The following is a 12,210-nucleotide window of genomic DNA, read 5'->3' as shown; positions in this document are numbered from 1 at the left end:
TGCCGCGCTGGGGTCGGAGGCAGCCTAGAGGAGACCCCTGTGGCTCTGGACATTTGGGTGGCCCTTCTGCCTGGCCCGTGGCCACCTCCCGTGTGGCCTCCTGCCAAGGGGCCCAGGGCAGGAGCACAAGGAATTTGTGCTGGAGGAGCAGCACACTTAGTGGCAAGCTCATAAAAATGTTTTACTCACTTCTAATTAGGGCATTCTAATTAGCCCATAGGCAGGTGTGGAGCACCGAACACGTGAGTTTGCCTTTTTTATCACTCACAAGATGACTGACTGGGCCTGCTCCTGGTGCCAGGCTCTGCCCCACAGCCTCTCCCAGGCTGGGGTGCCAGAGGCTGCTGACACATCTCCATGTGAGTCCTGTGCACCTCCAGACACACCTGCAGTCTGTGCTGAGAGATGATGATGATGATTAGAGATGAAGAAGAAAGGGGTTTTATTTCTTCAGACCTTATCAGATGCCTGAGAAGGGGGAGCCTGTCTGAATTCACTATGCATCTCTAACACTTCCATTTCTGCTGAAGTATTTGCATCAGGATGTTGGTTTCTCGCTGCCTGGGATCTTGCAGATCAGCCTGGTGAGTACCTGTGGTAAGCCATGGTGATGTACAGAAGGGAAAGCAATACAGCAGAAATGAGGCATAAAAATAAAAGCCTGCAAACAGCAATCAGCATATGAGAAAATGACTGGCTTGAATTTCTTGGTCTCCTGCTTGAAAATAAGGACTGCATATTGCAAAGCTCATATCAGGCTGCTGATTTCTAAGGTTTAGGGAGGAGGGACCAATGGCATGGGGGAGTCACGGCCACTGACCCAGCGTGGCAGCTGTCACGGGGAGGAGCTCGTCCTGACCTGTCCTCTGGAGCCCGCACACCTGCAAGAGGCTACTCCAGTTGCTGTGCTGATAAGATTTATCTGGTTTCCTAGGAGTCAAAAAGCATTGCATACGTTCTAGACTGAGTTACCACTTTCAGGAAGCAGTGATAATTTCAATGGCCACTGGGTGTCCCTCTTAGTCTGAGAAAAAGGCAAAATTTAAATTCATTGGATTTAAGGTAATGTTAATTTTCTCATACTTGAGAAATTAAGCTGTTCTGTCTGTCTTATTTGCTATCACTGAGTTTAATCCTGTCATACACAGAAGTCTGCTCAAGGATTTAAAACTGTTCTCTGTGTCTTTACTGTAATTTTTAGTCATAAAAACACTTTAAATGTATCTTTTACAATTAAAATTCTGCTCTGACTGAACACTAACTAAGGCAATACACAATGTTGCTTGATAAGAAATGTTGTCAAATGCTTATTTAAAAAAGAAAACCAACCAACACACCACAACAAAACGAGTCTGCTCTATCAAAGAAACTCAAAAGTGTATTTTAAGAAGCTGTAGTTTATGGTATGGTATGTAAATAACTGAAATAATTTGGCATGTGCATGAAAGATCTGCAAGGTGGAAAGGATAGAGTATAAAGGGCTCTTACAACATTAATATTCCAAAACAATATACATGGCAGACTTGAGAAACAATTTCTTTCACACCCACCTAAAACTTACATTTCAGAGCAGTCTTAAAGATGAGGGATCCTCCATGGCCCAGTCTGTGCATTACTTAGGACATAACTCCCAGTTTGCTGATGCATTAAATTCACAGAGACTGGAAAACCTGAATTAAGAAATTTTACTTCCTCTTTTCTTGTCTAGTAAACAAGATAGACTATGTGCCCTTTAGCCCATTAGCACTAAGTGTGACTGCTAATCATGTCCTTAGGCTGTAATGTCTGGGAGGGGGAGAAGGTTTTCACGAAGAAGGGGTGCAGGGTTTCTTGATAGCATTCCCCACTTTAAAGTGTCAAGAAGTGCTAGAGAGATAAAATCATAGAATCATAAAATGACTTAGGTTGAAAGGGACTCATAAAGATCATCTAGTCAACTCCCTGCAATGAGCAGGGACATCTTCAACTAAATCAGATCACTCAGAGCCCTTCCGAACCTGACCTTGAATGTTTCCAGGGATGGGACATTCACAATGTCTTTGGGCCATCTCTTCCAGTGTTTCACCACCCTCACTATAGAAAATTATTGCTTATATGCAACCTAAATCAGCCCTCTTTTAGTTTATAACCAGTACCCCTTGACTTATCACAGCAGGTCCTGCTAAAAAGTCTGTCTGCATCTTTCTTACAAGCCCTATGTGAGTACTGAAAGGCCTCAACAAGTCCTCCATGGAGCCTTCTCTTCTGCAGGCTGAACAACCCCAGCTCTCTCAGTCTGTCCTAATAGAAGAGGTGCTCCAGCCTTCTGATCATCTTTGTGGCCTCCTCTGGACTTGCTCCAACAGGTCCACATTCTTCTTACGCTGGGACTCCAGAGCTGGTGCAGCCCTGCAGGTGGGGTCTCAGCAGAGCAGAGCAGAGGGACAGAATCCCCTCCCTGGCCCTGCTGCCCACGCTGCTCTGGATGCAGCCCAGGACACGTTTGGCTCTCTGGGCTGGGAGTGCCCATGGCTGGGTCATGTCCAACCTCTCAGCCAGCAGCATCCCTAATCCCTACAAAATCTTAATTTCTGGGTAAGGCTTTGACATAGTCCCCCACAACATCCTCCTCTCTAAGTTGGAGAGATATGGATTTAATGAGTGTGGAAATAATTGAGTGATAATTAAGAGTTAATGGAGATTTTAGCTCTTCTTTCCAAAGCTCAGGAGCCAGGCACCTGGCATACTACTGTGATCCTATCCAGTTAACCTGAACTGGTAGGTGGGAAACAGCAGTGTCTTTGTTGCAGTGTGTTTTGTTAATGGTATGTTCTAAGTTGATGGTTTGGTCTAAATGAGACCCTCCCACCCCACGCTGTCAATCTATCCTGAGTCTCCTGTCAATCCTACCTTAGGCCCACCGCACGCTTGGAATTCCACTTCGGAAATCCCCTAAACTTCAAGGCTTCATTAGTCCATGTGACCCAATTTCCCCCCCAGATCCCTCATTGGATGATGATTTTGTGAACCCTGCCTTCTACCCTCCCCAGGATATCTCTGATTAGCTGATGCTTTGTACCCTCCCTTTGAATCGTCTCCATATTTCAGCTGTTGCACGCTCACATTTTCTGTCTTTTGCCGCCAAGATTCGCCAGAGCAATAAATCCTCTATTATCCCATGCAAAAGACCTCCTTCTCATCCTTGTCTCCTCAGAGCTCAGACTGACAGCCAAAAAGCCGTAGAGTAAGTGCTCTAGTCACACTTCAGGTCATCCTGCTCCTGGGGTGTGACCCACTCCTGTTGCAGGCCGAAGTGATAGAGCCAGACAAGCTCTGGTGAGATGCAATATGTCTTGGCATCTCTGGACACCAGGAAGCTCTCCCACAGCTTCAATTTCACTGTTTCATCTAGCTACCACAGCTGGTGTGTGCTGGTGAGCCACCTCAGTGAGCATTAAGGATCACGTCCTCTTACCAGTCTGATCACCTCATGTGCTGCTCACAGTTGTGATCACAGGACTTTACATTTCTATTAAGCTGTAAGTATAATGACACAACTCCACATCACCAATGAAATGACACAGGAAATTTAATAACTGATAAAGAATGAGATGTTTATTAGACTCTCAAATCTAATCTAAGCACAGCAGGTTACTAGATGTCTCCTACTAACAAACACCATTAGTTTAACCAGTAAGATTTTAGCATGTAAGTTATTTCCAAGGGAAAATTACTCTTTTTTCACCTGTGTGATGACCCTCAACACCTGGAGATAAAAGAGGGTTCACCTCCAAACATCAAGTTTCTGAGTATTAGGAAACAGAAAAAACATGCAACCTGGTATAGCTTGATAGAATCAGAGCAGAAAGCAGCAATATTACGAAACTATAAAAAAAAATAAGTACATAGTATTAACTATGAATTTGAAGACAGTGAATAGCAAATTCTCTGAAATCATGACTTGGCAGGTATCTATCTATAGATAATGTTGGATAATGTAGATAATGCAAGTAGTAATGTTAAATACAGCAAAGGAAGAAGACCACCAAACAAGGATTAATGGATTCAACTTTTCAGCATTCACCCAAGGAAGTCTCTCTGTGATGAAGGGAAAGACTTGCAGGAAGGGAAAATAAGCTAAAAGGGTGCAGATACTGTACTCTTGACATCTACTATTCTAATGTACTGGATAGGATTCAAACAAGAGTTTTCTTCTTTATGTTACTTTATTAAAACCAAGAAAGCATATCCCTACATTCTTAACCTCACAATATTCATATCAGAACAAAGATTAAATGTATGCCTTGGCAGCCTGATTACATTAAACCAGCCACTATTCTTGTTACTTTCAAATATAGCTTTCAATGGGAAAAGTCCAAAACAAATGCAACCTAAAAATAAGGTCAAACACTGAAAATTTCTCTCTCTTTCTTTGTTGATGAAGCGCAACTACAGATGACCTCTGACTACTTGGACGGCTTAAATAAGCAATAGCAATTTCTATATGTACCACATTATGTAACAAACTGGGAATATTGTAAGAAAATAGAAAAAAAAATTAACAAAGTTTAATGCAAAATAATCAAGTCAGTTATTTACATACTTATACTACTAGCAGGTGTAGCATCACTCATTTGCTTCACTGGATATTTGCAGGTTAATGTTAATGGCTGCCCTCAGGTTAGCCCAGAATAGGGCACGCTTGCTCCTCTCCTTTGGCCACTCCAGGTAAGTGCGCTTTGCCATGAGAGCTTTCAGCTTGTGATACCTGGCAGGGATAAGGTACGGAGGGATAGGCTCCAGTAAAATGAGGATTAAGCTGTTGGAATTCTCACTGAATAACTTGTGATGGGCAAAGTACAGCTCATAGTGACACCACTCGCTCTGCACAAAGTTGGGAGACAGCACAAAGATCGACTTGTAGCTCTTCTCAATGCAGTTGATAATGTTCTCCACAATGCTCTTGCCAGGGATAAAGTTCCTCTCGTGCTGGCACAGCCGCATGCAGCCCTCCCCCTTCTCCAGGTTCGGGATCAGCTCGTTCTTCACCCACAGCGAATCGCGCTCGCTGTAGGAAATGAACGCGTGGAATTGCAGAACGGCGCCCTGATCTCCGGGCGGGCTGTGCCAAGCTCTGCGCTTCGTCTGCGTCCACTGCCATGTCATCCGCACGTACCACGGCACATCCAGGTAGATGCACAGGAAGGCCACCGCAGCCACCAGCACCAGCGTCAGCAGCAGAGCTGTCACAAGCAGGAGCGTCGTGTTGCAAGCCAGCAGGCTCAGGTGGAAGTCCTTGAGCTCCGTTCCTCGCAAGCCTTCCGGGTACTCGCACACGTACGCCGCTGGCCAGCCGAACAGCTTCCCCCCTGCCCACCTCTCCAGGCGGATAAAGGCCTGCAGTTCACAGGAACACTTGAACGGGTTGTGCCCGGCCTGCAGCTCCCTGACCCTTGGGCAGCTCCGGAAGAACTCAGCAGACGGGGTGAGGATCGAATTCATCTCTATGTTCAGGAACTGCAGGGACGGAAAGCCACTGCACCCTGGCAGGTCAGCCAGCCTGTTGGATGCCAGGTTCAGCTCTTCCAGGGATTCCAGCTGCACCATCCCCCTGGGGACACTGCTGATCTGATTGTTTTGTAGGCCGAGTTTTTTGACGTTGACGGGCAAGCACTCAAACACAGCATCCGCCAACTGATTGGAGGACAGGTCCAGCTCTGTCAGAGACTCAGCCCACTGGCACTGCACGTCGGCTCCATCGTGGCGCAGCAGGTTGCTGCTCATGTCCAGGTATTTCAGTGATTTCATATGGCTGGTCATGAAGCTTACCTTGTAAAGGCTCTCAAATTTATTCTTCTGCAAAATAAGTAATTTCAGATCCATGAGAGTGCCACAATTCTGGAACAACTCATCTGTCAGAGCATTGCGAGAAAAATTTAAATACTGAAATGAGCTTGTTCTATTGGGACAAAGCATGTGCGGCATATAGGCATCACTTATTGTCAAGTTGGCAATATTCATCTCTGAGAACTGTCTGTATAGAATCTCCTGGTTGAAATAATAAACCTTATTACGAACATGCTCCAAAGTTAATGTTTTCATGGAGCCATCCAAAGAGATTAATTGTTCTACAGAGCTTAATAAGGGTAGAAATGCATATTCATTTGGCTCCTCCAGTGGACCCCGAAAAGTCAAATTTCTCACAGTCAAATGTTCCATAGGTGAATACCAAATAAGCATGAAAATTTGTAGGATGATAGCCCATTGTAAGTCCACAGCCTCAAGCGTGAGAGCCGTTGTCTTGATTTTTTTCAGAAGCATTAAAGGCGGAGCAGGGAAATATTTGTAGCTCAAGGTATATATTAAGTTAACTATTTTTAAGTTTTCTGAAGTGCTCATTCCATCATACAAGAGGGGAAAAATGAAGTTTTGGTTTGCTGCAAAAACAATGTGGAGGTTCCTTGTGGTCAAGACTGTCAGACTCTGAGGCTCATACGATGAAAAGTTTCTTAAGGTCAGGAAGACAGTGTGCAGCTGCAAATGTTTGATATATCTGAAGTCTGACCTTCGTATCATTGTAGCACTTAATCCAAGGTACTCCAAATGAAACATGTTCCCAAATTCCTGACACATGGGCAGGGCAGTAAACTTATTGAAAGAAAGATCTAAATGTCTAAGATACGCAAGAGTGAGACAGCAAACTTTTGAAATGTTATTATGAGATAAATCTAAGTATTCTAAATTTTCATTAAAAATAAAGACACTAAAGTCAAGCACTGTAATTATATTATGAGAAATATTTAATACTTGAAGGTCAGAAAAATAAATAAATTCTGAGATACTAAGTCCAGAGATCCTATTATGTGATAAATCTAATACCTGAGTATGGGCTGGAATGATTTTTGGAACATAAGTTAGCAAACTGCTTGAATAATTTGCAATAAATTCATCTTCTACAGTTGGCTGGATATTATTCCATAGTGTGAAGGTAAAGGCACAAGTAAAAACATAGATATTTGTGAGGGAGCTCATTATGCTATCCAGCTTTATCTTGTTTTTTTACAGAAACACGGAAGTATATCTTTGTTTTCTGTACAATATGTCTCCCTGATGAGTCCAGCCCTATGAAAAAAAATACATGAAATTTAATGAAGCTATTGAATGGTTGAAGTTGTTTCTTATTGTGAAAATAAAATACAATATACAATCTATGTAATAAAAAATTATTTTTACATACTCTTGTTTTCAGTCCTTATCAATAGTCCTCACTCCCATTCTTTAATTATTGACTCAGTCAAATATAAATTACTTCTCTTAATAATGGGGGTGGGATGCCACTGGTATGTTAAAAATAACATAGATGTTAAAAATACAAATTTCTCAACAATCACAAAAGAATGCAAAACTGGTACAAACCAACATCAATGCATTTATAAATAAAGGAGAATTAAACAACCAATCCATCTGCTTTTTCTATACCTCCCAAATTCATGCACATTTGGGAACAAAACTCCAATAAAACCACCCTCACAGCAACTGGTGCAAAAACGAACTCTTCACTCAAAGGATATTCTTTTTCACACTCCAAAGACCCTGGCCATTGCCATGCACCCTCTCAGGGTCAGATTATCAGCTTTGTCCTTGCTATAACACAAAGAAATAATAGTCTATTTTTCCAGCAAGCCAAGAATTCTGAAGAGGAATTATACTGTCCATTGCATTGGGTTTGTGCAGTGAGGTTTTGGTAGCAGGGGGACTACTGGTATGGTTTCTCTGAGAAGCTGCTAGAAGCTTCCTCTGTGCTCCATAAAGCCAGTAGCTGGATTTAAGCTGGATTTAGGGCCAAGGTCATCCACAACATTAGTACTGCCTCTGGGATAACACCATGAAGAAGGGGAAAAAGCCCTGGGGAACAGCAACTGCAGCTGGGAGAGGGGAGTGAGAAGATATGGGAGAAACAGCTCTGCAGACACCAAGGTCTGTGCAGAAGGAGGGGGAGGAGGTGCTCTGAGTGCTGGAGCAGAGATTCCTCTGAGGAAGCTGTGTCCTTGCAGCCCATGGAGGTCCATGATCAGCAGAGATCCACCTGCAGCCATGGAAGAGCCCATGCTGGAGCATGTTGATGCCTGAAGGAGGCTGTGACCTCATGGGAGACCCAAGTTGGAGCAAGCTCCTGGCAGGACCTGTTGTCCTGTGGAGAGAGGAGCCCACCCTGGAGCAGGTTTGTTGACAGGGCTGTCACTTCATGGAGGACCCATGCTGGAGCAGCCCGAAGTACTGTGTCCCATGGAAAGGATCTGTGCTAAAGAGTTCTTGAACTGCAGCTAGTGGGAAGGACTCATGTTGGAGAACTTTGTGGAGAACTATCTCCAGTGAAAGGGACCTCAGGATGGAGCAGGGGAACAGAGTGAGAAGGAAAAAGTGGGAAATAACAAGTGATGAGCAGACCACAGGCCCCGTTCCCTGACCCCCAGTGCCATTGGGAGAGGAGATACAGCATTCAGAAGTGAAGCTGAGCCCAGGGAACAAGGGAGGTCTGGAAAGAAGGTGTGTTGGGATTTGGTTTTATTTCTCATTATCCTACTCTGATTAATAAATTAAATTAATTTCCCAGGTTGAGTCTGTTTTGCCTGTGACAGTAATGGATGAGTGAGTGATCTCTCCCTGCCCTTATTTGGCTAACAAGCCTTTCATTTTATATTTTCTTCCCTGTCCAGTTGAGGAAGGGAGTGATGCAATGGCTTGGGTGGACAGCTAGTACTCTGCCAGGGTCAACCATCCATACTCCACACAAATGAATATTTTTACACCAGTCTGACCAAAAGCATACTAATGGTAATACCACACCATGACTGAACTATGTATGAAGCAGTGATACCCAAAATCTGAAAGAAAACAGACATTACCAAAGACTCCAGAATTTCCTAGGTGTCCTATGAAATTTCCTATATTTTCCTACGATTGGAACTTGAAAGTGAACCTCTCTAAAAATAGTGAGGGACAATTAATCTAGTTCTAAGTATCAAAAACCCAAGGAAGAAAGGATTTTGTAGATTGGGTCCAGCTGAATTAATATCTGGTCATGCCTATCAATAGCCTTCATGGACTTGGAGAGACATCAGTCCTTTTCTGAAAAACCATGACCTGGGCATTACTCTCTCATTGTCAAGCGTTAAACAAAACACACAGACAATATGAAGCATAAGCAACTCATATTGAGCAAATCACTCAACAACAATATTGTCAAATTGTTTCAGGAGATAAACATCTCCAGCTGTATTTTCTGTTCTGATTTTTTCTGTTAAAAGATCTAAAACCCCAAAGTTTTAAAATTCTGTCCCTGTGTAATTTTTTGTTAAATAGAAACCAAAACCCATTTTTTTTTCAGTTCTAGATTATGTGTTAGTGCCTAATAATTTGACTAACTGATACCAAAACTCAACCCTTCCCATCCAAGCTTCCTATCAGACTTAATAAATTTTTTTCTCAATTAAGTAAAACAAAAATATATGCAATTAACATCACCAAAAGCAATAAAAGAAGAAATCACTAAAGTATTTCTAACACTATCAAATCCGATAGAGAGGTCAAATTACACCTTCAGAAAGCTGTGCTAGGGTATCTGAGGACACAAAAGAAATTAAGCTGGGATGGTTGGTCAAAGGACAATATGAATTGCAAGACAAAACAAGACAAGGAAATCTGACCCAGCTCCTTCAAAGCGCAGTTAGCTCCGTTCCTCAGAGTCCAAGCTGATAAGCAATCTTAACTCTTGAATCAAATAAGCTTTATCTAGCACTATCTTGAGAAACTTCCTCTTGGACAAAAGGGATGTCAGTAATAAAGCAAGAAATGTTCTGAAGGGAGAAAAAGATAGAAATATATCCTTTGTCTATGTTCCAGCACCAGATGAGTTTTAATTTACTGTACATGCTATGCTAGACATTGCAACAAGAGATGAGTCACACTCTATAGCCCTGCAGAGTGCTGCAGGCAGAATAAAGCAAATATATCTAGAAAAGCAATAGTAAGGATCAAGGGTTACCTCTCCAATGCTGATTTAGAATGGTATTAAATTAGAGTTGGCTGAGAATTACAACTGCCATACCAAATGATTTTTCTCCCCTTCCTCTTTGCTGAAATTCAGATGAGTGTTTTCACTGAAACTTCAAAATGTAAGAGTATCTTCCAACAGCAAAGAAACACCAGCACCTGAGAGCTGATGAAGAGATATACATATATAACAAAGAGAAAATAATTATAAATAATGAAGCAAATATAACCCACCTCTTTTGCATGGAATTTATCTCCAAGTTGAAGAACCAGAAAAAGTCCTCTGCATATTTGGTTAGCATGCCTGAAGTAGAATTTCAAACATATGTAATCTTCAAGGTGAGGAATCTCACATGAGATGCTGATTCCTCAATAATTACCTACCCCAGGAAGCAAAAAAACCCCAGGTTTTATTTAAACAGGCTATACAATTCAAGGAATTAATGAAACAGGTATATACCTTACAATGCAGGTATTAAGAGCAGTTAAGGAAACTTTTAGCAGCTCAGACTAAAAATGCATTTACTTCTGTAATATTTACATAACTATCTGGTTTAGGAGGAAATAAGCCTATCTGTAGTATAGATTGGCAGGACGATTCAAATAATTCTGCATTTCTAATTTCAAGTCTGCTTCTGATGTTACACAGGTGTTCTAGAAATCTGTCAACTGCATCTCCTCTTTGCACACACAGAAAAGAGGAAGCAGAACCCTCACTGCCAGTTTTTGTTCATACAAAGATCTCTTGCAGAGCTCTACCCTACCAAAGTTTTTTGCTCATCAAGGAGAGTAATTAATGTAGCACACTGATGGATGACAGAAGTTTATATCTCAAAATCTAGTAACAGGGGCAAACTGGCACAGTTAAAAACCTTTACAGGTCAATCATCTTTACACTAGAATGGTTATCAAGGATACCTCGCATTGTGGCTTCCTCCAAAAACTTATAAAAATCAACAGAGAATATTTCCTATGACAAGACAGGTGTAATGAAGCTGCAAAGAATATGACAATATAGGGCAATCTGGGGCTGAAGGAATCCAAGAAAGCAGCTATTCAGTTAGCACTGTGAACAGGCACATGAGCCTGGGAGAAAATCATCATCTGTGACCCAAGACAAGACCTGGGATCATGAATGTTTCTCAATAAGCAGCAAGAGTGTTTGCCAGCTGATATCATCTAGACTTCAAGTTCAAAAAGATGCTCCTATTGCTAGGCATTAATCCATGATACTGAATAGAGTAAGGCACTTGTTGACAGAACAGAGATATCACAATTAGGCAAAACAGTAGCAGCTTTACTGCTTACTTTGAATATAATTCATAGAAAAAATATTAGATGCATGGTAAAATCAAATACATCATCAGCTTTCATCAGAACTGACTCTAGTGCACACACAGCTATTAAAACCACCTTTTAGTTGTAGTATAATTTTCTTACCACCTTTCTTTATGAAGTTTTAAAATACATCCAAATAAACATTTTGCCATAAAGAAAAATTTGCAATTGGTTAAAATAAAACTGATACTCCTGAATACCTCTGTTAAACCATTAGAAACCTTGCATAATTTTTTTACTAACCAATTCAATAAAGTTTTGTTTGGGGCTGATATCAGTTTAGTGATTCAGTCACTTTTCATGACAGACAAAAACTGAAAGCAATTTATTTTTGCTCATGCATCTTAAAATGTACCAGCTACATATCATCTTTTCCATATGTTCATGCAGATACTTTGTTCCATTTCTGAATTTTACACCACTGGGGGTTTTTGTAGTTTGCTCTACCAATGGTCACAAAAAGCCATTTCACACTTCTGCCTGTATGTCACCATTACTTACCCAGAGAGGAATCACAGCTACCCTTGGCCAGGCATGAAAAGCTATACAGGACCAGCACCATGCCAAAAGTGTGAACAATCTCTCTGATAAGAACTGCAGAAGGGATCTTACGTGTGCAAGACATGGGATTAAAGCATAGTCACAGCAGATGAACTCACCAAAGTACTCATGGAAAGTTAATAAAATAATTAAAGGTTTGCAAAACTAGTGTTTGCTCACATCAATGTTTAACTGTAATTGTCATTGTCAGCTGTATGTCAAGTAGGTGAAACAAAGGCTAAATGCCGCCACAAGTCAAAGTGAGCAGGGACTGTATCACATTGATGCTCAAGTCTATTT

The 12,210-nt window shown here is 41.7% G+C and overlaps 1 protein-coding gene across 1 annotated transcript; it reads right to left on the bottom strand.

The window, feature by feature from the left end:
* Nucleotides 1-4,588: 4,588 nt before the first annotated feature.
* On the bottom strand, nucleotides 4,589-11,376 carry LOC107203189 (toll-like receptor 6). Its single transcript, XM_019006407.2, has 3 exons — nucleotides 10,493-11,376; nucleotides 10,267-10,336; nucleotides 4,589-7,101 (listed from the first exon to the last, which is right to left on the bottom strand). The coding sequence occupies exon 3, from the start codon at nucleotides 7,009-7,011 to the stop codon at nucleotides 4,606-4,608; it is 2,406 nt and encodes an 801-aa protein (XP_018861952.1). The 5' UTR covers nucleotides 7,012-7,101; nucleotides 10,267-10,336; nucleotides 10,493-11,376; the 3' UTR covers nucleotides 4,589-4,605.
* Between the last annotated feature and the right edge of the window lie 834 nt (nucleotides 11,377-12,210).

This window comes from Parus major, chromosome 4, assembly GCF_001522545.3.
Source record: "Parus major isolate Abel chromosome 4, Parus_major1.1, whole genome shotgun sequence".
Taxonomy (NCBI): Eukaryota; Metazoa; Chordata; class Aves; order Passeriformes; family Paridae; genus Parus; species Parus major.
This window is presented reverse-complemented; position numbering and strand designations above follow the sequence as displayed.

Coding starts and splice junctions, on each gene's coding strand:
- LOC107203189 (XM_019006407.2), bottom strand. CDS start 7,011: ATGAGCTCCCTCACAAATATCTATGTTTTTACTTGTGCCTTTACCTTC.